Genomic DNA, 27,912 nt, shown 5'->3' with positions numbered 1-27,912 from the left:
TCCTTCACGATTTCTCTTTTGGCTTCTTCCTTGGCTCGTGTCTTTCAGTTCGCTTTGTTAGTTAAATTGCAGAGTTACAGTTGTTTACGAGCTTCGCACAGCAAGAAATAGTGGGTGGCTCAAGGATTATATGCAATGCAGGAGATCTTTGCCACTACAATGACCTGTGATCATACAAATTATAACAATTGATCAAAATAATGATAACATAGAAATAACATAGATAGAAATGAAAATCAGAGGATTTGTACAATCGAATTTTTGAACCTATATTAGCTTTGAATTTGTATAAAATCAAATAAATATTTCGTCGTGTCACGCAAAAATTTTAATCGTTTTTGTAGCCACGTTTTACAAAATAGATATATTTTTTCCCCAGAAGCCAAACAATTGTATTTCCCTATTGCGTATTAGTCACCTCAGATTTATTGATTTCCAAATTTATATATTTAAAAATTACTCATCCGACATGATGTATGTTGTGGTGTTTTAATGTTGTGGTCTAAACATATTTATATTATAGACATCATTTGACTATAAGTACATAATTTCTTTCAGTGGACTTGTCACTCTTTCAAGTCGAGCTCTCCACAAAGAGAGTAAGTTTGGGCTTCCGCGCTTGGGTCTCTCTGAGACTGGCGGCGGCAGCGGCGTCGACGTCGCCGTTGGAGTCTAAAGCTGCGATCAGTTCATTTCGATCGGTCGTCGCAGCAGGTTCGCGAGTTCGAGCAGCGGCGCAAAGCGAGACAAAAGAGCAGCGTTCCAAGTCTTCGGCCCCCAGTCGCTGAAGCCGAGGGCGGCGCAGAAAACTTGGCTCCTTGTTTTTCAAGAAACCACAAATAAAAGGGCGCGCGAGTGAGATCCTAAGCGAACTAGTTTTAGATTGCGCAATTTCAATCGACAATATCGCAAAAAGCAACTGTTTAAGTGCCCGCCGCCGAGTGAAATTGGATAGATAGTAAAGGCAAAACGCAAAGCCGAACGACGATCGGCGGCTCTGAGAAGCCGTTTTAAAACACAAATACGAAAAAATATACTGAAAAACAGCTATAAACAACGAAAACAACAGACCAACATGGCGACCGCCGCCTGCGTCCGCTGCGCCCAACAACAACAACAGAAGCAACAACAACAACAGAAGCAACAACAACAACATGAGGCGCATGCGCAGCAGCAGCAGCGACGCAACAGCCCGCGGATTCTGCACATTTACTGCGCGTGGGCGTTGATCACCCTGTTGGCCGCCAGTGCCGCCATGGTCCAAAGTGCAGCAGTATTCGGTTAGTTGCGAAAAAAGAATGTATGAAAATGTGCCTGGGAAATTTAAGTGGTGTGGGGACTTAATCAGGCGCCACTGCGCTGCATTGTGTGCAAACGGTGTGAAGAAAAGAAGTAGAAATGGTGAAATGGTGGGAGGATTAAAGATGATAGGATGGGCTACATAATGGTTGAATTGGAGGATGGGGAAAAACCGGGTACTTGAGGCAACCCAAGTGCTCGTCGCTTTGATAATTACCGGTTTCGAAGAATCGGTGCACAGTATCGGGTCACAAGACCTGACCAAGAGAGGTACTCCCCCACGCGCACGAGACTTTTAGACTTGGATTTCACTTCTTGCTATACAGTCGAACATCTAAAGTAGGAACTTTCCTCAAATTAACGGTAATTTCGAGAAAGTAAATGGGTAATAGGTTACTATTCATAAGAATTACATGGACATAATCGGATTTCCTAGTAATGATTGATTATAGCATGAAATGGGACATTATTTCCTTAATTATACTAACTTATTACCAATTGAATTTAAGGTGATCATTCATGTTTTAAGCCCGAAATTATAAATCTATTCTTGTTTGAAGTTATAGCTAGAAATCGCATATTCCCTAAATCTACTGTAGTTACAGGAATCGAACTTGAAAAATAACAACTTTTTAAGCTGTTCAAAACCTGAAATTTGGCTATATGCTAAGAGAACACATAAGTTAAAGGCTCATGAGTATGAGTTTTGGATGTCACACTAGCCAAAAAGCTCACAGCCGCTGACCGTAGTTTGCGTTCTCGGGTATTGACTGTATTTAACCACTGCCTTTCTAATCTCTGCCATTATGGCCACTTTTTTAGTCACCCATCCCATATCCGCGGCTATAGAACGCGTTGTGAACCACTGTCATTTGTTGTGTGTGCTTTTAATTTTATCACCGATTATTTGTGCTGTTTCTGTTTGGGAAACCGGTTGTCAATTCCCCCACTCACTCGATCTTAACCGCATTTGACCGATCCCGCCGTGCACATGGCTTCGAAAATGATTTGGCTTTAATTTCAGCCGAAAGGCCAAATTCGATTGCTAGTCACCAAAGCCTACTGATAAGCGTGAAGTTTCGTGAATCATTTTCGGCACGGGTTGCAATAAAAAAAAAAATAAGAAACGCGTCTAGAGCGCGTAAATATATCATGCGGAAGTTTTACCGCATGAAATTAAAAGTTAAAAAACAATGTAATGCAAATAAAAGAAAATACAATTTATTTTTAGTGAAACTTGAAACAGAAACAGAAAACTCAGAAAACACAAAGCGGAGAACGGAAAATAAGAAAACGCAACCCAACCGCCAGACGACCTCATTGTCATTGAAATACAGTTAAGGCTCGAACAAAGAGGTAGATTGGCAAACTACAAGTCTGGATCGTCGGCGTTGCAAAAAGGGGTTAACTTAAATGTTAATGGTTGATGATTCTCACAGAGAACCCAGCCAGGGCCAGTGTTCCATTGACCTCTTCAAATGGAAAGTTTGCATCAGTGCGAAACTGGATGAACTGAAATGGGATCTAAGATCAAACATACATATCTACATCATTTATTATAATAGCAATATAATCAAAAGAGCAAGATAAAGTTTAAGTGCGACAAAAGCCTAAACATATGTTCTTACTTACCAATTCATAAGAATCATGAGCGACAATAATTTTGTGCAGTGCCCAGACACTAGCTTCTCCCCAGAATCTAAATCGAAATCTAACACCGAATCTTGATCTGGAGTAGTGTTTACTCTATTCGAACTTTTTTTGGCTAGCACAACAAGCCGCCAAGCGTTATTTATCCCGTCATAAACATTCATATGTATATTTAGCCATGTACATGTTTGCAAACTGGTTTCCAGTTCTGTTTTGCCGTTGCTGTTGCTGTTGTGAATATCAAGTAGAATTAACATATGTTGCCAGCAGCCATCTGTGGATTGGATTTGAGAAGTTCTCCCAAGTCTGGGCTTATATGGCTGCTGTGGATGGAAGCTGCCTGCTGCGCGACTCGAAAAAGTCATCTGGGTTCAATTAGGTGGCACGGCTCCACGCCCACCCACCCATTTTACAATTCCAATTCAAACTTTTTGCCAGAGCGGCAGCGATAAAGCATCTGCCATCGCTTAATTAAAATGCAAATTGTTCATAAAAAACAAACACAAAAAAAAAAACAGAGTGATAGGAAAATAGCTGGCACTCAGCTAGAGTAGCAATGGCAATTTCGGGCGTTTGTGCATTTTTTTCCTTCAACATTTTCAATACGGTTTTATCTGCCAAGTACTGAAAATGGGGCTTTGATTTATGTATGTGGCCATTAGAAGTCATGTTCAACTGGCTTCCGCCTCGACCCGCCGCCATTCCGCTGACTGCTTGGCCAGTTAAGCAGCAACAGTTGCCGTTAGGTCTGCCAATGTGTTGCACGCAACAGCAGCAGCAGTTGAAGTAGCAGCAGAAGCAGAAGCAGCAGCAACATGCAGCAGCTGCAGCAACAAATGACCAGTTCCTTGGCCATTCGAGTTGCTTGAGTTCTTGTTTATTGTACAATTTATTTATTTTGTCGTTCTTTAGCTGTGCAAACAGACAAATTACAACGACAACAACGACAGTGGCCAAGAGCAGCGGCAGCAGCAACAGCAACAGCAACATGATGACACATTCGCTTGACCTATTAGGAAAATTGGCCAACGGGAAATGTAGCGCGCTGTCCAAAGTCGGCCGCACTTTGGTGGTGATGGGAAGTGGGGGAGGTGGTGCCGTGAAAAGCGTTAGAAGAAAGCTGGAGAGCGGGAAAGCTGCAAGGCCAGATAGAGAGGCACACAAACGAAAAGAGATAGCGTTAGAGACAGCGACAGAGACAGAGATAAAGGAGGGACAAGCACTTAACCCTTGCCATTCTGACTTTGATAGTTGACCCAATTTCAGCTGCTTCACACAAAAAAAATAAAGGAAACGGAATGATGAGCGAAAAAATGTTAAAATTATTTAAGGGGGTGAAGGAAAGGGGCGGTAGTGTTTATGATTTGACGTTGAGAAATTGATTGGAGCAAAATTCAAACACTTTGCTTTAAGTTAGATACATAAAAACATTTCTTGTCTATTTAAGTCATAATTAATTGATAAGTAAAACTAACTGACACTCTTTTGAAGACAAGGACTTTCCGTTGCATGCATGAGTAAGGAAACCTTAAAGGTACTAAGAATATATAAATCATTCCGCTTGCCTTGCAGATAACCTGTCGATTCCTTAATTCGATTGTGAAACTTAACAAGTTCGATGAAGGGCTTGTGGGTTTATGGCAGCCCCCTGTGGAGAAGAGTGTAACAAACTGCACTTGCAGACTGTTTTTGTTTGTTTCTGTTTGTGCCTCGAGTGGCGCTCACTCCGCATGTGTGTATGTATGTATGTGTGCCTGCCGTTTGTGTGCGCGAGTGTTGTGTAATTTTTAACAACAACTTTTTTTCGAGTGTCTCTCCATCGTGCGCTTTTACTGTTCCGCTTGCCTCCTTTCTTCCCCGCCGCCTTCCGCAGGCAGCCGGGCGTAATTATGACGAGTGAGCAGAGCCCAGTACCCAGCATCCAGCATCCATCCATCCATCCAGCATGCAACACGCGTCCGCATCGCGTGGCAGCCACAGAATTTATTATGCCCAGTCGCCACTCGAGAAACAGAACTCAAAACTCAAAAAAAGCTGAAAAAAATAACATGAAACCCTCTAACCGCTTGACAATCTCTGCACGAGCAGTTGCAGTTTGCTCTTGGCCAAGTTCCGTTTTTGTCTAAATCTGAATCTGAATCTGAGTCCAAACAACGGCAACAACAACTCGAAACTGGCCCACTCGACATAGGGGACTGTATGTAGCACAATAACTTGTGGATCGGCATTGACAACGCATTTTAATGTGCCCTTTTCAAATTCAAGTGGCTGCTGCTGCTTGACCTACACACAGATACGCACGCACACCAAGAGCCAAAGATACACATCGCGAGATATTGGCAGATATATAGAAGTACACTGAAAAAGCGACACTACTTATTACATTGGCTTCTTAAATAGTAGTTCTACAATGCTGAACAAGAAAATATATCTAATCTAGTCATAAATATAGTTTATTTAAGAACAGCCTTACTAAAGCTTAGGATTTCTCTTGGGTTGGAGTACTGCAAGCCTACAATTTTCCTCAGTGCTCAACAGTTGACTGCTAAGTGTTTTCCATGTTTGTCTGTGAGTTTGCTGGCAGTTTGTTAGCTGTTTGTCTTGATGTTTATCTGTGTAATCGAGTCACTTAACCTGACCTTGCCCAAAACGAAAATGCTGGAGCCATTTGGGCAGTAGGTACAAGCTTAACGGACTGTTTTGGATAGCCGCCTTACTAACCTGAACGCGACTTTCCCTGGGAAAGCGAATTGCTTTCCCAAAAAAATCTCGGTAAAACTCGGTTCTGCTCTGAAAACGTAGACAAATTATTAACGGCATATTTAGTGAAAAAATTGGGTGGAACTGTCAGCCCTTTCTTTCTTTGCCCGCTTGGCTGGTTGCCCGGATCGTAAACCCACTTCTCTATGAACTCCCCGCACTAACCCCAAACAAACCGAACATAACTTGTGAATTCATATGTTTATTTGGCTGGGAGTGCTTGTGCGCTTTTAACCCAATTAGCAATGACGCTGTGGCTTTAGATCACTCGGTTGGCCATCAAGGGAGCCTTAATCATTACTTAACTGTATGGAATTCATTGTATTACAGTGCTAATGGCTTTTCATTCTGTAACAATTGCGACTAATTGAAGATATTGTGTGGGAAAGCTGAATAAGTATTACTTGTTCGACTTTCCCTAGAACAATATCTGAATCGATTACTCAAATCAATCATAATTGGCCCATAAAGCTGACGAAAACCTGTCATTAGCCCAGTTCTAATGGGTGCATTTGCCAAAATGATGATTGAAAGTCTGGTAGCACGTGTGGACAGCTCGGACCGCTTGGCTATTAATGTCAAGTTCGAAATGGAAATTAGCCGCTAAATTGCACTCGCACAGACTCACACGAGCAAGTGTACTTGGGTGCATGGAGCAAATGCAAATTGTTTAATAAAATGTTTAATAGTTCGCAAAAGCTGTTTGGCAATTGCCCAGTGGAAAAAAGAGCGAGGGCGGCTGCAAAAACACAAACAATAAGTCGGTTGCTGCAACAGCTCGGGTAATAATATAATAATAATGATGGTGTATACACACGCGTATGTGGTGCAGTCAGTGACCCAGAATATGGATGTGTGGATGTGGCTACCTCTCAGCACAATGCAAAAGTAGTTTTCCTACACGCCAGTGGTTCCACAACCATACGCTTGCGTATTTGTATTTTATTAATTGAAGTACTTAATAGTGCTTGTGTGAATCTTTAACCTTTGCGCCGCAAAGTTCGAGATCGAGTGCAAAATAATTGAACAGAGGGGCTCTCGCGCTGTGTTTTTAGGTAAACGTAGTCATTCAATTATTAATTGAATTTTCAAAACTGTGTTTGGTTTGGTTTCATCATCCGAAATTGAAGACCCATCCATTTCCCTGCCAATTCACACGAAATTTCTATTTTTGGAGTTGTCACACCGCAGCTTTGGGTTTATTTTTATTTTTTTAGCTATATTTTTGTCAAGCTGTGAGTTATTTATTGATTGACAGCTCGCGAATCTCGTCTGCATGCAATGCGTTTAGTTGGGATGATGAATTCCGCATACAAACGACCGCAAAGCGCTGACCATCCATCAGACTGGCCCATTTGATGTAGAAATTAACAGACCCGTGTCAATTTGAGCCCAAGGCATCTGCTCCATAAACTGATCCGATCCGAAACTCTCCCTTTTTCAGGCGATCTGCTGTCCCATCCTACTTTCAAGCCACTATGCAGCGCTCAGCACGAGCATTTCATCGAGAGCGATGGCAAAGAATCTAGTCTCATCATCGAACTGAAGCCGGGACTCTATGGGGCGGATCACGCCTCCTGTTCCCGCATCCTGAGTGCCCCGCCCAACTATGGCTTCATAGTGCGCCTCATCCTGCCAAAGCTGCCGCACGGCCAGCCGCTGGATGCGGCCACCACCAGAAGTACGCCCACGAACATTATGGCTGCCGCAGCCGGAGGCAACAACTCACCCGAACTACGGCGCACTGCCAAGTCGGGCGAATTGACTACTAACTCCTCGGAGCCACTCAACACGACGAGGGTCATCGTCTCATCGGCGCCTTCGCGGGTGTTGGGACGCACCTGCCCTCTGAACATAGTAAGTGAACTCACCTTAGTGGCCATTTGTGGTGGCAAGGTTGCCTCTGATTAAGCACACTTGAAAAAATAGTAGATGGCATATATTCTAGAATGTGTCGGTATTGTAATGTAGATAATAATTGTAATTTTTTCTTCAATTTGTTTTCCAAGTGTACTCTTTTTCACTGATTAGTGTGAGCTCGCCATTTTCTGCACCTTCCGCACGAATTATTTGCCAGTTTCTTTGATCGCATTCATCTGCTTTAAAAATATACCACTTGAGTGCGCATGCGCAGCGCTCAAGTGTGAGAATCGGATCAAGAAGTTCAAATAGCTGGGTTCAAGAACAAGTAGCCAGTTATTTTCCGCAGCTCAGGATTATTCTAAACTTAGAATGTAAAAAAATGAAATGATAACTATTATGACTTCATCGGTAATTACTTTATGCCACTTCTATATTTGCTCAAATTTATCCACAAAACGTAGAATATATCACGATTTTTTTCAAAATTGCTGCCAATTCCCATTGTCAAATAGATTAAGTTTGGCAGGCTGCATTACAAGTGGTTCTCATAAGCGGACTTATCGAGCGTATATATGTATACGTTTAAGTTCTCGATTGACATTGTTACTTTTTTGTGGCTTTCCGATGAGACAGTTTGACATCTCAAATTGGGTCCAATTACCGGCAGGTCTCATGCGAAGCCAAGCGTAATTCGTCAGCTGATCGTTGACATTGTCAAGGTGTTCTGTGCTCGATTAAATAAGAAACTTTCCATTAAGGCGCTGTTCATTGACATTGAACTCCAGCTGGCTGGAATGTTTCACTTTCTGCGGCGCCAAAACTCCTCGCCGAAACCAGAAAAGTTTTGGTATTTGCATAAGCACGCCAATTTCTACCATATTGCTGGGCATTTTTTTTTAGCTCTATTTTTGGTTGTTTGGTCTTTTAGGTATTTGAAACACGTTTGCAGCTTTTGGCCAGGGAAGCAGCAGCAACAGCAATAGCAACCGCAGTCCCAGAGCAACACTTTCGGTTACTGATGCGTCGCGTCGCCATAAATCCGTCGACTTGGGCTGACTGAATGACTGACTGAGTGACTGACAGTTGGCGTCGCCATAAAAGCAAACTATGCTACTGAAAACCCATGGATATGGGTTGGGGACTCGAGGGAATGGACGCATGTCCACATTTGCATGTCCAGAATAGAGCGTTTCTTTGTTCCGTCATCGTAGAATAGGTGAGATGTGCAAATGGCTGGGGCGCATAATTACCGCAGAATCGTCTTCCTAATGAGTCGCCGACTGGAAAATCTAGTAATCTAGTGTTTATCACTTGGAAAACTGGTTTAACCGTTCTCGATGCGGACACTCCTCTGGCTAATTGTTGTTTACTACGAGTGTACTACAATGGGCACTACCAACCAACAAAAGTCGTCGCAGTTATTGAACCTGAGAGTACAAAGCGGCCTGAACCCGTATACATTTACTATACTATCTGTATATATATGCATATGTAGATGGCATATCAACGCTCTGCACGTGAAATGGCGCCGATATTAATGGATTTATTTTTATAAACCCCACTATTCTCATACGAAGCGTAGTTATCGTTTCTGGCGTGGCTTTCACAGCTTTTTGTTTTTCGTATTTTTCCAGCGTAAATATTTAATTTTGCATTATATGTGTTTGCATTCGCAGTTTTGATCGTTGATTTTTGATCGTTCTGTTGAACTTGGCCATTCAAGTCACGTCAACGAGTCGTGGGCTTGGCCGGGGGGTAGAACATAAGCGATTAGCATTTCGATCGTGTAAACTGTTTGCTCGCACGTTTCGCGGCAAATATTCAATACGCACTTAGGCCACGCTTTTAGCCAGCCCCCCATAATTAAAAGGTTCTATTTGCCTTCACCCCAACAGTTTAGCTCGCTCGATCCGCACACGGCCCAGTGGCGAGTGGATCCCTGCCAGCTGGAGGACACCGCCTCCGAGATGGAGGATCCGGTGAGGCTCTTCCATGGCCGCGTCAAGATCGTCTGGGAGCATGGCCAGCACGCCCTTCGATCCAAGCTGATGGTCACGGTGCTGGGCAAGGGCGAGCAGTGCAAGGATGGCAGCAAGCACCAGTGCTTGAAGATCGGGTGAGTCGGATTACACATGTCTATTCCAAACTAGCCTTAAATAGAAAAATACATAAATAGATTGAAGAGCACTGAAACCAGTTTGTACTAGAGCTGATTTAATGAGATTTGCATTCCGGCTATTATTGTCTTTCAGTGATGAGCCCATTCTGTGCATCTCCAAGGAACTGTCTTGCGACGGGATCCGCCATTGTCCGTACAGCAACGAGTACGACAGCGATGAGGACTACGAGCTGTGCTCGAAGCACCGTCGCCCGGGTGCCGGTAAACTGGCCGCCGGCCTGGAGTCGGATCTATTCGAGCAGTTTGCCTTGGAAGTGTTTCGCAATCTGTTCGCCAACGATGCTCCAACGGCACCAGAGGATCTGCCGCGCAACGGAAGCGATGGAGCCGTAGGTTTGGACAATTCAACGGCCACCTCGACGACCACGCTGCGCAAAGTGCAAACCAAAGATATGAAGAAACCCGGTGGCGATGGGTCACCGTTCTTAATTGACCCCAAAATGCTCACGGAAGGGGATCAGCAGAGGCCGGATAACGATACGACTGAAATGGGATTGGGCACTGGAGCTGGCAGCGGCTTCACTCGCAGGAACTCAACGCGCTCCGGCCTGCACTCGGATCTATCGAAGTACGGCCCGTGGGGCTACCTGATGCTCGGCATGCTCCTGTGCGGTGGGGCACTGCTCATCTGCGGCCTCTGGGGTACGTTAAATTGCACCATAGTCTAGTCAAAGTAAGACACTGTCATTTTGCGATGTATTTATGCGAGTTTCCCACTTGTTCTCTTCCCCGCACATGAAAAACCGAACCTACGACTCACGTGCTGTGCTATGACTGTGTCTAACTCTTCCGCAATCCAAATCCAACTAATTCCAAAACAACCCAATCCCCAGTTCTGTGTTGTCGCTTGAGCTCTCACATTGAATCCATCCGTTCCCTTGCAGCCTCCGCATCACAGCATGCGGTCAACAACGAGCGGGAGGCGGCGCTGGCCGCTGCCAATGGAGGAGGAAATGGTGGCGGGGACCACCTGGGAGCCACCTCGCCGCCCAACTATGAGGAGCTGGATCCGCCGCCGGCCTACTCGGTGCTCTTTCCTAACCAAAAGGCCGCCAGTAGCACCACACTGAACCTGGATGCCACGGCGGCCAGCACAACAGCAGCTGCAGCAGCAGCGGCTGCCGCAGCAGCAACAGCCGCAGCAGCCACTGCAGCAGCAACAGCGCTGGCAGGAGCAACCCCCAGCGATTCCGCGCAGCAACATCAGCAACAGGAACAGCCAACAAACTAGCCCGTAAGCCTGACAAGAAGGTATCGCACCTGGAAAACGTAGATCTTAAGGTCCCAACATCTCTCTGACTGACTCTGATGCAATTAGCTTTTAACCAATTTAGTGATAGCTTTAAGTGTGACTTTATGTTAAATGTTTGACTATGTATATGTATGCTAACGATTTACGAGATACCATTCCCAGCCGTCCTGTCAACGCCACTGACGCCTTCGCCAGACGGCAGAACCAATTTGCTTCCGATAATTGAAAATGTTATAACAATGATGATTGTAAAGGAAAAACTGCAGCTGCAGCAGCATTAACTGACGAATCGACTAACTTTTGTAATTCTGTTAATTTAAAATTTAATGTGATATAAATTTAAAACTGAATAAAAAGCAATGTGTGTAAGTAGCGGCGGTGAAGCTTGTACTTTTTGAAATATGGGGATACTACACTGCATTCTTTATAAAAATAGGAAAATATACAAAAAGTTACATTATTATTCAAAATGAAATTCATTATTTCTATTAAGAAAACTTCGGTTTAGCTGCAAGGTTTTAATTGAATATCTTATTTTTTCTATTATCTATAAAGCGCCTATTTTTCTTCAGTGCACTTCAGTCGTAGTGTAAAGTTTGCTGCCTACTTTCGGGGCGGAGTGAATAAATAAACCAACCCACATCCAAACACACAGAACACAGTTGTTGTTTTTTTCACATCGAATTGAACATCTTTTTATTTGCAATTCAGGTAAATTAATGGGGACGCGTCGGAGAAGCGGGGCTGGGATGAGGGAATTGTGTTGTTTTTCACATTCAAATTGCAGGTAGTAGTGCTAAATGAGTGGAGTTCTGTTTGCCTCTGTTATTTTAACTGATATATTACGTTGCACTGATATTATATTGTTCCATTTTCTAGTTACTCTTGTTGACATGCACGTGTGTATGTTATTCGCTAGCTACCTGCAGGTGCGCCAGGTGCATCGTCATGCTGGTCACCTAATCGTACATATGTGAAACAAAACTTACGCTAAAAACCAGAAGCTGTTTTGCGAAGTTGACCCCACGAAAAGCGAACCCATTGACGGGCTCTCGGGGACCTTTGACTTGCACAAATGTCGCGCTACGTTTGCAAGTTCAGTTTAGTTTAGTCGAAAATTCTACTAAGTTGTACCATACATATGCGGTGTGTATACCTAAATACTTAAGTGCCAATTTCAGCAGTTGAGATGACCGCCGGGAGCGGTTATCCTGTTTGAATTCAAGTTTTCGGCTTTGCTTACATACTCATAAGATTTGGGCGTTTTTCGTGTTCGTCGATTCCATTCATTTTACAATACAATACAATTCATCCTTAGTTCCTAGACGTGATCGTAAATACTCGATACATATGTATATCGTACACTTAATTGGGTGCAGTGTGTGAATATTTCATAGATTGGGTTTTGTGCAGAATTCCCCGTGTTCTCCTGTCTTCTCAATTATTTTTTTTATTCAGTGTTGTGGTCTAAGCGGGGCTTGGAAAACACTTTCTTATAACTAACTCATAGGCCATAGGGTACACTTAGCAAATAGTTGTTGTATGTTGTTCGAGGAAATGTTAAATAGGTAAAAAACGATCTCTGATAAAATGTCATTTTCATAGTTACTTCTTGTATTCAAAAGTCGTTAAAAATAAATTCAAATTCAAAATCTTCCTGCACAAGGAGTCTCGCGCTAAAAAGTTATCTCCATTTGGTTTGGTTTGTGTTTTAATTAGCTTACGCACTACAAAATACTCGATAGTTAATCTACTCTCGATAGTTTCGATTAGCTTGTCTAGAGTCCTACAATAGTTATCATGTAAAATTGGACGCCAAAAAACAATTAACAAAAGAGACGCAAAGCCCTAAGCCTGAATCTTAGTGAAAATTCCATTGTAATTCTCAAGTTGTTTTTCTGGGATCTCTTTGTCGCTCGCTATGTTCTCGTGTATGTGTGTGTTCACTTGTGTGTGTTTTGGGGTTCAGCTCATTGTTTGGTTACTTCTCAATAAATAAGGCCAGTGGATACGCATACATCATAAAAGTACAATTCATGTTTATCATATTCAATGTTTCACATTTCGATACAAATCTAGTTAGTTTATAAAAAGCGCTTCTATCGAGTTCTCAACGCACACCTATCCGTACCGCACCTAATCATATATATAAATAGCATAGGCATGCCTTCGTATAATCGCTCCTAGTAGCCGCAACTTATGGGAAAAGCTCCTAGCCTTATCGAGCATAGCAATTTCAATAACTCCTCCCGTTTAGTTGATTCAAAGTTATTTGGTATAAAAAATAGAAAAAATTTGATGACAATAAAAACGGTTCGCCTTAGTTTTCATTTGCATCTCAAAATTATCGCAATATATTGAGGCCAAAATAAGTCTCGCTGACACTCACGAGTCTAGGTATGTATGTATGTATTCTCCCAAATCTTCAGTACTAATAAAATCCGTTTAGCTTTCTACAGAGAGTTAGGGTATACAATATGCGCATACTGAAATATGAAACGCGCGATATGAACAACTTAATACTTAACTCTTCCGTCTTAGATCTACTCTTTGTTCTATTGAATACGCTCTTGATTGCTTAAAAGTTGCTCGAAAATTAGTGAATCTGTTGTTTAGTGGTTAATCGAACTGCAACGCGATTTCTATAGCGATTCTAAGCGAATTAAAAGCACGTTGATTGTATACATATGTTTGTGTCTGTGTCCATTGTCTGGGGTGAGGACTGTGTGGGCTTATCCTAATCGATCCGCTGATCAAAACTTTACTAGTACTTGCACTTTGACCTCCATCTGACATGTGGCTGTTGGTAGATCTGTTGATGTTGTCTTTGTCTGTAGTGCTGTTGATTTCCAATGGTATGGCTGTAGTTGCTGTTGTTGTTCGAGTGGTTTCACGTTGCTGGAGTGTCAAGGATGCTTCGAAGGAACACCTGACCAAAGCACCTGCTAAACCAAAAGCAAAATGTGCGGATGGACGACGACGACGACGAAGACGGCGAGTTGGTGGAGTGGAAGGTGGAGGGTATCGGGTAGGATTCTGATTAGCTGGCCACCTCCTGATCTCGATGCTCCTCCGATGGATATCTGTTAACGTATGTTCATCTTCCTCGGCTGGACCCAGTTTTTTGTGCGTTTGGGTTGCTGTTCGCTGCTCGCGAGTCTTTTTTGGGGATAGTTGGATGGGTGGAAGCCCAACTAACAATAGTTGCCATTGCCATTGCCATTGCCATACCACGGAAAGGTCCAGCACCATCAGTGCGGAAGCATCAGAGGCCTTGCCGTGCTACTCAGTCTGTGGTGCGCCTTCTCGCCACCTCCACCTCCGCCGTAGTCCTCGTAGCTCAGCAGAGGCGAGATCTTTAGCCCAGTCTTCTCCGGAATGATCTTAAAGTGCGGCTGATCGGCGCTTACCAGCAGCGGTCTCTTCATCGAGGAGTGCATGTAGTCGTGGGCAGGATACGGATGCGTGGCTGCTCCCAGGGGCCTGTGGGTACTGGGCACATTCATCTTCTTGCACGGTTCCGGCTTGCTCTCGTAGTTCATCTGGCAGTTCTCCGGTGAGTACTTGTTGGGCTTGTAGATTGAAAATATGTTGTTGATCAGACTGAGCGCCGAGTGACCGCCGGCGGATGGATGATGGATGCCAGCTGTCGGCTGCTGCGTCAGCACACTTCCTACAGTTGGATGGCTGTGCTCGGGATAGAAGTTGTTGTACTGGTACGAGGGCAGCGTGTCCACCGTGGGATACACCTTGTGGCCATAGCCCTGCGGTGGTCCGTAGGCCGGATGGTGGTGGAAGGCGGGGGCAGGCGCAACGGCGGGAGCAGTGTCAAAAAAAGGATAGCCGCCCGCATTGGTCGAGGACTCACTGGAGTCCAGCTGCGGTGGCGAGGGCATCCCCTCGAGCAGCGATTTCTTGATCATCAACCGCTCATGCTCACGGTCATGCAGATCGATGGGCTGGCCATTGTTGTAGCACCGGACATTCACGTTTTTCACCTTGAGACTGCTATGCATGTTTCGCCGCATGTCCATGTTGATGGGACTGGGCGGCTTGTCCAGCTGCTCCCAGTATTTTTCGAGGTCAATATTGAAGTCCTCCAAATCGATCTCTGTGGTGTCCGAACAGGTATCCTCGTCATACAGAATGGTTGGCGGCTGCATCTCCAACATTGACTTGCTGCGCGGAGGCCGATGATAGTTTCCCGCCGGATACCGTCTGCCAGGACTACGCGGAGCCGGAGCAGCAGCTAAATACCGCTCATCATCGTCCAGGAACTTATCCTGCAGCATGAGGCGCTCGCGCTCGGCGCGTATGAAGTGCTCCAGGTCGGTGTCATAACGGCAGTGCATGTGCTCTTCCTCCTCAGCGGCGGGATGATGTCCGGGACATAGGGGTCGTGATCTTGGACGAGCGGGAAGTGGCGGTTGCTGCTGGCGCTGGCGGTGGCAACAACAATCCTCAGCCGCAGAGCAACAACAAATAGCCGTTGGAGCAGCGGGCGCTCTCTGCCTTCCAGTCCGCTCCTCGAATAGCCAATCCGCCGCACTTAGATTTCGATTGCTGCCCGCCCCGGTTGCCCTTGACCGCATCCTCGATCCCGGGTAGATGTCCTCCAACAGGCAGCGGGCGCTGGTGCACTGATCCCGGGCGCAACATCGATCCAGGCTGCTGCTGCATAGGGCATTCATGTTCCGCCTTAGAGCCTCCTTCTTTTCCCGTCGCGTATTCGAGACGGGAGGCAGCTCATAGTCGATGATATCAAACGGCATGGTCTTAGTGGTGGCACTGAAGGAGTATGACTTGGGAACACCTGCTCGATTCTTCAGGATGGAGGTGGTTGGTGGGGGAGCACCGCTTGAACTACCGCTCCCGCTGGCCACACCGCCGCCAGCTTCAAAAACATTGCCCTCGAAGCACCAACTCTGTGATTTGGGATACTGGAACTCTTTGCAGCTCTTGGAACGATGCAGGGCATAGCCGGGCGATCCTTCACCCTCAACACGACGCTCTTCCGTACCCCCACTTTTCTCGTCCAGCTCGTGGATGTCCCTCAGTGTGCGGAAAGGTCCGTATTTCAAGCAATCAGGCACGTAGTCCTCGTCCATGTCATCGGATCGGTTCGAGTAGATGTTATCCGTATACCAGGTGGAATCTAGTTGTTTGGGTCGTGGCTTAGCTTGAAGTAACTTGTCCCGCTTAGACTGGCGATAGCTCTCGAAACAAATACCCTTCATCTTCTCCAGCTTCTGCTCCCGGATGCGCTCCCAGTTCTCCCAGTTTTTATCGTTCTTGTTCCGTCTCCCAGACAGGATGAGCACCTCGCGGTCCTTGTCCCAATCGGCGCTGCCCTCATCGCCGTAGTCGATGTTTAGCCGCTTCGTCTCGATGTCGGATTCCCTTGGAATTTGGTGATGGGTGGTGGTGTTGAAGCCGGTTGTGGGTGGTGCAGGTGCAACACTACTAGCAGCTACGTTGCGGTTTTCGGACACTACGATTCTAATCCTACGCTTGGTCTTGTCCGCGGTTCGCGACGACGACGTCTGCATGGACGACTTGTGCGGTCTGTCCCGCTCGTCGGAGGGCGGCTCGTCCTCTTCTGGCTGTCACACCTCCTGCAGATACTTTATAGGGCAGTAGCCCTGCCCGTGCTCGGCGGCTCGGATCATCACCATGCCGTTTACTTCGTCGCCGGTCTTGTTTGGTAAATGGATGACATGTGAACAAAGTTATGGGAGAACGAGATGATGGGTTAGGGTTGTGGGTCTCACCTGTATGACAATCTGGTCCCTTAGAAGGGTGAGATTCTCGCCACGTTCACTGTCCGACACCTGGAGATTGTGGGTCACCTGCAGTGGCTTCTCGTTGGCATTCAGACGCACACAGTACTTGGATGGGAAGTATCCAACTCGTCCCAGCACTTTTCCCTTCCACCAGTCCGGATCTGAATTGTCAATGACAGTCACCTAGTTTTCAGAAGTAAGAGATTTCAAAAGTTTAACCCAGTATACTCTTCTAGTAGCTAATTAATTAGGTAATTATGTTAGCTGGTGCTCGCTATGACATAAATTTTTCGTATTTGAAGATACAGAGGATATACAGTATCCTTTCCCGAAGTACACTACTATTAAAAGATAGTACTTAAAAAGTTTGTGCTAAGTCTCGGTAAGCTATAAATGTATTTGCGAAATATCATATTTTTGCGTTTTAAGTGCGGCTATGAAAATCTCATATCGATCCGCGTAGTAAATCCCTAGCGGCCTGGGAATGGAGCTCAAAGTTTGACTCTATCCTGCTCGAATGGAAAACCAGCTCGCGAACAAGGACGCCGTCCAAACAAAAGCTAATCTGTAAATATTGAACACTTTGCCGGCGGCGGGCAGGCACTCGCAATCAGGGAATGTACACAAAAAGTCGGTAACTATTATTATTTCTTCTTATTCACTGTTTATTTCGCCATGTTTACGCAGTGGAAAACGAGCTTCCTCCATATGCTCGATTGTATGACAAATAAACAAGTTTTTCGCTGGCATTGTTCGCTATTCGTTTTCATATTGAATGAAGGGCCCTGGACAAACACACACTAGTACGCATATATGTTTCTGATTTAGTTAACCATTTTCCCTGGCAGCCATTGTGCAAACTAAGTACACCGCTTAGCGGATTAAACAAAGCGCTTTGTTTATTATTCATAAGCCCATTCATTTATAAAGTGGGTGTTTGGAGTAGATAGTCCCCGTATGATAAGCTCACCTTGTAGCCAGCCTTCAGATCCAGTTCATCGGCATGTCGCGCCTTGAAGTTGTAGATGATGACATACAGATTCGTGGGCAACAGACGATGGGTTTTCTTGAAATAGGTGAAGTGTGTGTTGGGATTGGGTTAATACCATGGCCAGGCTAATGTGCAATCAATCAAACGAGCGGATCAGGCGAAATAAATTCAAAAACAAAGGGGTTGCTAGTAGGAGGAGTGGAGTGGGGTCTACCTGGGGATGTCTTACGGGTGAGAGGCACGGCGAGGTGCTGGCCGAGGACTGCGACTTCTCCATCTCGTCCGGCAGATCGACGCTGCCACCACGCATTCCACGGGTGGCATACAGTAGCTTGCGGCCCGGATGCGAGGGGCTCGATGGTGCTGTAATGGTTTTGGATGCGTTAGTCCCTGCTCCAGGACAGGCTCAATGGATACGGTTTGTTTTGGTTTGGTTAATCGAATGCAAGTGGATGAACGAAAAATCAGAAGAATATCCATGGAAAAAGAAGATATAGATATTGTACAGATAAATTATACACATATACGTTTAATAAAGTAGATCAATGGGAGTGTGGGACTTGAAGGAGATTGAAGATGTGTGTCGGCAGATGAAGATACTTAGTTTACGGTTAGCATGTATCTAAAAGCTGCAATTAACTACTAGATAAAAGGTGAACGAAATCGAACTACTCAACAAATGTTTACTTTACTCGACTCGTACTCTGGCAACGTATTTACATAGTTAGTTAAGTAAGTATAGTTGTAAGTTTAGTTAAGCAGTTAAGATGGGTAGTAGTTGTGGGTGTCATACATACATTCTAGTTTCGGAAATTAGACTTATATGAACTGAGACCCGTCAGAGGTGCCTGCTGTGGATGGGTAAGTGGTGGTGGTGCTGGACTAGTTGGATTGGTAAGTGGTGCAGCGTACGTCGTCGTCCGGAATCAGGTTCGTTATCGGTATCGGTTTGGGGACCGGGAACCAGGAACCGGGGATCGGCCGAAGCGGGACCGGCAAACCGGACCGGAATCGTTTACTGGGTTGCTACTTACAGTGCAGACGGCTGTTGTTCGACGGCGGAGTGCTGTGCTCCAGGTGGCCTCCGGACCCACCGTGGTAGTAACCGGAGCCGGCTGATGTGGAGGCGCCTGTGCCCGGCAGTTGGGTTCTACGCCTGAACTGGCCGTGCAGCTCCGACGATTCTGGTGAGTCCAGGCTCAGGGATTTCATGCGTAAGTTCAACTTTTGGCGACGCGGTGAGTGCGGTGCTGTTGTTGTTGTAGTTGTTTATTTGGATTTTTGATTTTGATTTTTTGTTTGGTACATGGTCATATTGGTTGTCGTGTGTCGGACGATACACAGTTGGCAAAAAAAATGGCAATAAGATGAGGAATAAAAATTTGTTGATTTTAATTTCGTTTGTTAAGCATTTGGTAACACCATATTGGAAACTAGGCGTCTACAGATCTAAACAAAAACCCAAAATAACTTAGAAATTAAACTGAAAAGACGTTGAACACTTAGTGGCCTTTTGCAAGGACATCGATAGAACGTTTGTAGCTTAATCAATGCAATTCAGAATTTTTGTTTCGTATTTAGATTGTAAGTTTGCAACAGAGCAACATTCGACACGTTCAGGAAGAGACAGCGAGTGTTTTTGGCATGTTTCAGTGTATTATTAATTCTAGTCATACCGTTTCAGTTGCCACAAAATCAAAAGCCAACGTAAGAATACTGCTGGTTGTGTGAGTGTGTGTATCGTGCTGGCCAATTCGGATTTTGACTATACAAAACATAGATATATATATAGAAAATCATAGAAAACTCGTTTCCATCGCCCTGTGCCAGATGAGCGTGATTGTGTTTATCCTCGGAGTGAAGGAAAGCCAAATATCGTTTTGCTTTTTATTCGTGTTATTATAGTCATTCGTTTGTGGTTTACGTGTGGGCTTGGTGCGGTATTTACAACATTCGTACAACATTTAGAATATAATTGTGGTGTAATCAGAAAAGACTTAATACTTTAATCGTAATATACATTTAACATTGCTCTCTGGCTCACGCACATTCGCAGGACCGAAATTAACTAAGATACACGATAGATAGCTATAGGTATAGGTAGGGGGTAAATTAAACTATGTGTGGAGTATTTTATAATAATTACTGTGCTGCAATAAGAACATCAATTGGGCTAGGTGTCTAGGGTATAATGAAATCAAGAACTTAAACCATAAATCGCTCTAGAACTGTATTAAATTAGATTGTTAAGTGTTCCGCCACCCTCATCCTCATCCTCCTTCCCATCATTATCCTTATTCATCTGTGTCCTCAGCGCACTCGTCGATTGCCCTTGGACTCATCCGGATTGGATTCCGTGCTCTTGAGGAGCATCAGTGGTTCGCCAAAGGGTCGCGTTGTTTCGGACTTCGGATTCGCTGACGCTGTATCAAGTATATACCATATATATCGCTTGTAGTTTGAGTCCTGGTTATTCGTTAGTTGATGGTGGGGTTAGTAGCTTTTCGATCGATTAACTGCCTCGCTGGCGGAGGCAAACGCTCTCTGACTGAATCGCCGAGAAATATGAATTAAAACTAATTAAGTTAAATGAAGGCAAGAAGCCCGAAAGAAAATATTAAACATTAAGACAGCGTTCATGCATAAAGCAAAGCAAAACAAGCCGGAGGACGCCCAAAAGAAGACCGGCAGAGGAGCGGAGCAGGACCATAACCAGCATCCCTGGCCCAAGTAATAGAGCAGAAACGTAATCCTCGCAAAATAAGTGCAGAGTGCCCCGCTAGAACTTGTGACACAAGGAAGTCGGGACCGGCAACTACGAGATGGCAGGAATGCAAGGATCCTGGATGGGGATGGTGGGGATCCGGGGAAGGCCAAACGAAAGGCAGACCCAAAACGGAAAGTAAAATAAGGAGCGCAAAAAGATTGTGTGTCATAACAATTTTTAGCATAATTAGTTCGGCTTGGGACCAACCTCGGCCCCCAGCCATCCGCCCCAACTGCCTCATCCCCCCGTCCAGCCCATCCCCCAGCCCCCTATCCGCCCTTCGACAAGAAGTCAGCTCTGGCCTAAGACAAAAAAGTTGGCAACGCGACTTTAAACTTGCGTCGCTTTCTCTGTGCGAGTGGCATTAAAAATGCAGCAAACATTAAGCACAAATGAACTCGCGCCTCGGCTAAAAAGTTTGTGGCCCGTATGCAACATTTGTATGCAGCGGCTTCCAGCTTCCAGCTACCGCCCACCCAACCCCACTTCCAAGTTGTGCGGCTGAATTTTTGCACAAAAGTTGACAATGGCTTGTAATTTACACGGCAACTGTAGTCCTGCACTGGAGCTGCGGCATAAACAGTGGCAGTGTGCAAAGTCCCGGAAACGGGCATACAGTGAAAATAAAATCAAGTAACAAAGAGCGCTAATGTTTAAATGTTTTGTTCTTCAATAAGTTAATGGCCAAGCGCGAGACTCGGACTGAAAACTGAAATTTAAGTACGAAGGAAATTTGACTTCGGGCTATTTAAAAGCAAATCAGCTTGGAACTTACTAAAATTAAGTTAGGAACTTTTAAATTATGTTCTAAACTTTAACTTAATATCTCTTATTCACCCATTATTTTTACGATATGCGGCATTACACTTAAAAAAGTTAGAAGTAGTTGTCAGCAGATATATAAATCAAGTTTAAATCTTTATGCCTTCGAAAAGAGTTACTAGTGTGGTTCTGTTAAAGAACCAAATATTTCAAGACCTGTAATGCCTTTCTAAAAGTGTACGAGGATAAAAATCCCATCACCATGGAGTAAGTTTCCTTCCATTCGACTCCAGCCGAGCTGAAGGCTGATGGAGCTGCTTTCAGCGCGAAAGGAACTCGGCCATGTATACAAATGATGGCGTTGCAATTGCTTTTGGTGCTGTTGCAGCGGAAATGAGCCATTTGCCTGAAGTGTAAACTGGGTTAAGACTAATTGGCATTTAATCCGACCACTGTTTTAATGGGCGGAGCTGAGCTTGCCACTTGGAATAACTAAAACGCATCCATGCCATCTTGTCTCTATATTCTTTGGCAGTGGCCAACAAACACGCACTTGTACACATACATACATATGAATGACGAACAGACAGACAGATACAACTTCTGTGGCCCACTACACGGGAAATAAATTGAAAAAGATACACAGAACACGGTAACACAATCTAAACATCGATGTCGAGTGGGAATCAAATGCAGTACTGTTCCAACGAGAACTCATGGCTATGATGGGGTCTATAATGCTATTATAGGCATCCCCGAAATATGATGTTGATGGTGTGGTGGCTGTTGTTGTTGTTGTGTTGCTGCTAGTGCTGGCTGGGAGATGGAACGATTTCTGCATCGGCATGACAGTGTCATTGTGGAGCGGTCTGTTGTGATTGTTGCTGTCCCCACTGCCTCGCATGTGCTCCAGTGTGTCGTAATTACTTTCTGGCAATGAGATCGACCGGTGCTGCGAGGATCTCTGCTGCCTCAATCGTCCGAACACGGACAATGGCCGGATTCCGGCGAACAGACGCCGCCGGAGTCCTGGATCGGTGGTCGAGTAGTTGATGCTGCTGCCACTGGTGCTGCTCCCGCATTGTTGTGGCTGTTGTTGCTGCTGCAGCTGCTGTTGCTGGTGTGCCGGCGAGGTTCCTGCCGATATGGAGGAGGATGTGGCAGGTACCTGTTGCATGTACGCCACCTGCTGGGTGTTGCCCGTGTAGTAGTTGATGCCGATGCCATTGCTGATGTACGCCGAGCTGGACATGTTCGATACGGGGGCAAAGAACTGGCCGTATCGCGGTTCTTGGTGTGTTTGTTTGATGTGGTTGGTTGGTTGGTTGGGTTATTGGTTGGTAAATTTGAGTTTGGCAAGCGAACGAAAATTTGGCAAAAAAGATATGAACACGAAAGAATATATAGATATATATGTGTTTTTATTTTAAGCGTAGTAAATCAGTATGTTTATCATATATGTGAGTTCTGTGTTCGCAATCTGGAATCTGACATTTGGAATTCGAATGGAACTTAACTTACAACTAATCAGGGTCAGGCCAAGATAGATGCCACAAGAACTCGTGCAACAGCAACAACAACCGCAACAGACATTCTGCAATCAATCAGTACGCTGCTGTATTCGCACACTGCTAATTGGAATAATGCAGCTACAGACCGCAGGGAATTTTGCAGCTACAGCTGCCTTGCTGCAAGTTGCCCATTCCATGTTGCAGATGGCTGGTTGCAGGTTGCCGGATGCAGGTTGCTAGTTGCCAGTGTGCAGCGCCAAGAGCTGTGGCGCTAATTATGTGCGCACTTGCCAAGATTTAGGGCACTTTGCGGCCAAAGGGGAGCGGTCTGAATTGTGGCCCTAAGTAGGCGACAAAAAGGCAATGTCATGTTGCCCTGTGATTGCTCTGGGGGCCACCAGACGAATGGAGACCAGACGAGGAGACGAGACGAGACGAAATGAAACAAGTAGACCATGTATTTTAATTGAAGCTCATTCGCGTAGACAAACACACTTGCCCCTCCATTCACACACTGCTGGTTTGTTGATTGTGTGCTGGCTGAGCTCGATTCAGCATGTATTTGTATATTTGCATAGAGAAGGCTAGGGAAATCAGGATGTTTAAAGGAAAACAAAGTGTTTGGCATACACAAATTAATTACGTTCAACTAAATATGATACGTAGATGCTACATGTGTTTGCGTAAGCTATAATTGATGTTGGCTATGCTACAAAACACTATATTTCGGCAACTGCTTCAGTCAATAGCGATTCAAATTCAAATTCAAATTTCAACTCTAGAATAAATTATATACAAAATGCATATATATAGATATATATGTGAGTTATTAGCTATTAGGTATTTGTGTGGCGTGTTTGTGTTTAAAAGCTGGCCAAAAAATCCAGCAACTTCATAGCGAAGCAATGGGGCGTATGAGCAATTATTTGGTTAGCGCAATGTGAGTGAAATTGAAATTGTTTTGCCAAATCTAAATATGCTCGCAAAGGGAATGCAATTGTGTGTGACTAATGTGGATAGTTATGAACTACTACTATCTGCTCTACGATTCGGGTGCAGAAAATGAGAGAACGGTAGCCCGATACTATATGGACTGGTGACATTTGGTTTTGGACAATACGATGGCATTCTTTTACTTTTGGTATGCAGTTTGATGATGTTTAAGCTGAGGCACTGAGACGGGATCCGGGACTCGAGACATACAAAAAGTAGAGGAGAGGTGGGTAACCGAAACCGAAACCAAAACCAAAACCGAAACTACAACCAAGGATTCTCAAAATAATTGCGAAAATGTTAAATGAGCGAAAGAATGCAGAGATAGAGAGATAGAGATTTTAGGTAGAGAATAACACAAACTACTTCGTCGGCAACTTGGCGACTTGTCGGACCTGAGCTACTAGATATATCTTGGCTGGGCACCGGCAGTCCGCCGCGCTGCTGCTGCAGCTCCTGTTGCTGCAGCTGTACGCCCAGAATGGGCATGGCTACCGGCGGCGGACGCACACCTCGTCCCGCCCGTACCGCCGCCGCCTGCGCCACCGATGCCAGACTGCGCTGCTGCTGCTGATGTTGCTGTTGTAGCTGTAGCTGTTGCTGCTGCTGCTGCTGTTGTTGCTGCTGCTGCTGCTGCTCCTGCAGGGCCAGCTCCGAGACACTGACAATCGGTATATCCGGCGGCGGAGCTCGGCCCAGTTCGCGCTCCGAGAGAACCGGAACCGGAAGCGCCGATCCTCCCGCGACGCTGCCATCCATTTGCTTCCCCTGGACGGATTTGTCGGCGCCTGCTGCAAGATGCCCGGATTTGAGTTCGCCGGCTTGTTTCAGCACGCGGTAAATTTGATCGATTTCGGTAATTTCTTGATTTGATTTTGCAATTATTATTTTTTTTTTTTTGGTGCCGAAGTAGGAGAGTTGACATTGACAAGTTGGTACGGTTGATGAAGGGCCAGTTTTTTTTTTTTGGTTTTTCGGATTGGTTCGATTCGATATCGTTTTCAAATTGTCGGATTGGGATGATGTTGATGTTGTTGATGCATTGTTGAAGTGCATTAGTACAAATTGCAAGTGGTTTCAGGGGCGATTCGATAATTGGGGATGAGCTTGATGTGGGGATCGGTTACTCTTTTGAATTCATATAGAGTGTGTGAGAGAGATAGGTGGGTATGTATTACATATAATAACGATCAGCTAGGCTTGATGTTACTTTACTCTAGGCCGCTTGGTGGGCATGTCCTTGATGAGCCAGATGTCTAGGATGTGGCACCCAAAACCGATCCAAACTCAAGTAGCCAACAACACGTATGCGGTATGAGAAGTGAGGCAATTTCTAGTGAACTGTTTGATATTTACTGAATACTGATTACTGATTACTGAGTATTGCGGCTATAACATGCTCCACTACTTGAACTGATTTCGTTGGGTGGTCCCCCAGCTCTTATATTTTGTTTAACAGGGTTCGCGATTTGCCGGATACCTTGTGTCCCTTGTGGTCTCAGCATATCAGTATGTGTGTATGGTGTGTGGTGTGAGCTGTGTGTGCTGAGTGGGTGTGTGTGTTCGATATACTTTGAGCTGGTTGTCATTCGCTGAATATCTCGCTAATTAGGTGGGTCAAAAGCGCAACAGTCAAACACAAAGTACGAACAAAATCATAAGGTCAAGCGCATTTCAATCGAGTATCTGGCGCATACTATACGAGTATTAATATATTGATATTGATGTTGGATGTACGTATATGGCACATACTAAATCGAATAATACTGTTTATTTGGATACCTAGCTGCGCAATGCGATGCATGAAGGGCGTCTTTTGACGGAACTTCGCATTTGGCACATTCAACTGATTTGCGCTCGGATTGGTAATCGTATTCGTATTCGTATTCATATTCAGATTGGGACTCGGATCATCCGCCTGATCTGCTGCAGCTGCAACAAGCGACTCCTGTGGCGAGGCTAGTTGTGTTTCGCATAGTTTTGTTTTGGTGTGGTTTTTGTTTTGTTTTGGGGGGAAGGGAAGAGGATTTCATATTGATTTAATCACATTAACGTCTAGAGTCGGCAAATTTGGAATTTGTGTGCTTGATAGATAAACTACGTGAATGGCAGCGTCGCACCCGCAAGGTATGCAACAGATTCTAGTTTCCTCAACACAATTGTTTACAGTTCATTGGGCAGGAAATCATCATCATCATCGTCGTCGTCAGTCGACGTCTATGAAGCTCAAAGGACATTTTACAATGCGTTTGGGTATGTTGCTGTGCATGTGAGAGGGTGTGTTGGCCGAACGGGTGTGGGTAACCGAAGGAGCCAGGGAAATTGCTAAAGTTCTTGCTCGCTGAGGTCTGGAGAATTGCGACACAAATCACAAGTGCCACAATCTGTCTACCCCACGAGTGCCATAAATCCATTGTGAAATCAACTGATACACCAGCCACTCCCATTCGGCATTCTCTTTTGGCCAGCTCGAATCAATAAGTGTTTTTGCCAAGCGACAAACAAAATGTCGCTGATGCGGTCTGGCCCAAAAGGATAAAGGTAAGTGGAGTGCAGTGGAGCAAAGTGGAGAACGAATCGCATTCGCTTGGACTCCCATATTCAAGGTGGAATCCTGGAGCAGGACATGCTAATGCCACGATGCATACACAGTTCGGGCAGGGCCAGTCGAACAAATTGTTGGGGAATTTCGCTTGCCAGCACATCGCATTTCCCATGCAAGTCGTTAGCCGGCCTCAAGCGGTTTGTTAGTATGTAAGGTATGTGGGCTTAGCCTGTTTCGTTTTTGCTTCCAGCTTCTGTGTATTTCTGTGCTCTTGTACTTCTGTTTCGTGTATCTTTTGTTTTCTGGGGCCATGGCTGTGATGCTGGTGCGTGCCAGATACTCACTTTCTTCCTCGATATCAACGCGATTCTCCAGCTCCGAGGTGCTCTTCTGTCGCCGCAGCAGCTTCTGCTTTGGCTGGCAGCGCGGCAGATTGGGGGCGCAATCTCCATGGGCGTTCAGCTTGCAGATGCGGCAGCGCAATCCCTGGCGAGTGTGCCCTGCAAGCGAATAGGGTTAGGAATGTTTGCTTATAAGGAGCGGGAGCAGTCCCTTCCAGCCAGTGAACCAAATATCCTAACTACTTTTCCGCATACCCACCTCTCAGAATCTGGGAGCAGACGTCGCAGGCCGTTATCTTCTTGTAGGTGTACTCCTGCAGGTGGTGGCTGCCATCCAGATTGGGACGCAGAGGCTCGGAGGCTGTGCTGGAGGCTCCATTGCGCCTGTGAGGGAGATGCAACCGAAGGGCGTTAGTGAGTGTACCCGTTAATGGAGTCGCAAATGTTGCACTTTCCCCAGGAGCCAACACGAAGCGCAGTTGGCCAAAAGCGGCCAAATGGCTAAACATATGCTCATAAATCGCATGAACATACATTGCATTTGAAGGCTGCTCTTATGCTATTTTATGTTTCTGTATATCTATACGCTATGTGCACAGTGACAACAGCAAACAATGGCGAATGAACAATGGTGTGTGGACAATGGACAACGGACACCGGACGGCGGACAAAGGACAATGCACATTAATCAGACCGATGGTGCGTATGTGTGAGAATGTTTGGACAAGAAACACATTAAAAAGTATTGTGTTTAAAATAAACGCACACATTCACAGGCTTTGTGCGGTACTTAACCTAATTGGATTCACAGGAAATTGGTCGATTAATCACTGCCCCGAGTATTTTACAATCTCGTGATCACGTGCTTTGGCCCGATCTCTCAATCCTTGGTGTTTATGCAAATTATTGTGTTATTTATACTGTGCATACACATCGAATTCATTTCAGCAAATTCGTTTCATATTTATACAGCGCCAAAGAGAGAGATACAGATACAGCCAATTGCAAGGACTTCCCGCCGCTCCGCCCCTCTGGCACTTTTGTTTTATTTACCAGAGAAATACCCGAATGGCGGAGTGGAGGGCCGGCAGGAGCAGAAGGACTCACAATGGGGCAATTGCTGAGCACTGGGCAGAATTCAGGCTCAGAGGCCTAGGACTCGACGTTGATTGTTTGTAAGTGGCTTATGCACACAGATGAACACACAGACGGCTGG

At 45.2% G+C, this 27,912-nt stretch overlaps 2 protein-coding genes across 4 annotated transcripts in view; one reads left to right on the top strand and one right to left on the bottom strand.

The window, feature by feature from the left end:
* Positions 1-685: 685 nt before the first annotated feature.
* Positions 686-11,377, top strand: LOC6609289. Of its 3 annotated transcripts, none has more exons than XM_032716446.1 (5): positions 686-1,280; positions 7,154-7,566; positions 9,468-9,688; positions 9,825-10,393; positions 10,585-11,377. In XM_032716446.1, the coding sequence occupies exons 1-5, from the start codon at positions 1,076-1,078 to the stop codon at positions 10,980-10,982; spliced, it is 1,806 nt and encodes a 601-aa protein (XP_032572337.1). In that variant the 5' UTR covers positions 686-1,075; the 3' UTR covers positions 10,983-11,377. The 3 variants fall into 3 exon arrangements, with proteins under 3 accessions (XP_032572337.1, XP_032572338.1, XP_002033979.1); XM_032716447.1 differs by having other exon boundaries at positions 9,825-10,424; positions 10,636-10,726; XM_002033943.2 differs by having other exon boundaries at positions 687-1,280; positions 10,636-11,377.
* Positions 11,378-11,668: 291 nt separating this feature from the next.
* LOC6609283 overlaps positions 11,669-27,912 on the bottom strand; it is a 55,301-nt gene continuing 39,057 nt past the window's right edge. The window contains 8 exon segments of the mRNA XM_032716444.1: positions 11,669-16,699; positions 16,775-16,969; positions 17,757-17,852; positions 18,007-18,140; positions 18,812-19,027; positions 24,206-24,601; positions 26,700-26,855; positions 26,956-27,080. Of these exon segments, the coding sequence (XP_032572335.1) occupies positions 14,255-16,699; positions 16,775-16,969; positions 17,757-17,852; positions 18,007-18,140; positions 18,812-19,027; positions 24,206-24,601; positions 26,700-26,855; positions 26,956-27,080 (3,763 nt within the window). The 3' untranslated portion in view covers positions 11,669-14,254.

This window comes from Drosophila sechellia, chromosome 2R, assembly GCF_004382195.2.
Source record: "Drosophila sechellia strain sech25 chromosome 2R, ASM438219v1, whole genome shotgun sequence".
NCBI classification, from domain to species: domain Eukaryota; kingdom Metazoa; phylum Arthropoda; class Insecta; order Diptera; family Drosophilidae; genus Drosophila; species Drosophila sechellia.
This window is presented reverse-complemented; position numbering and strand designations above follow the sequence as displayed.

Excerpts from the sequence above, each read along its gene's own strand:
- LOC6609289 (XM_032716446.1), top strand. The coding sequence starts at position 1,076 with ATGGCGACCGCCGCCTGCGTCCGCTGCGCCCAACAACAACAACAGAAG. Across the intron at positions 1,281-7,153 it reads CCAAAGTGCAGCAGTATTCG|GCGATCTGCTGTCCCATCCT; the intron begins GTTAGTTGCGAA and ends TCCCTTTTTCAG. Across the intron at positions 7,567-9,467 it reads GCACCTGCCCTCTGAACATA|TTTAGCTCGCTCGATCCGCA; the intron begins GTAAGTGAACTC and ends TCACCCCAACAG.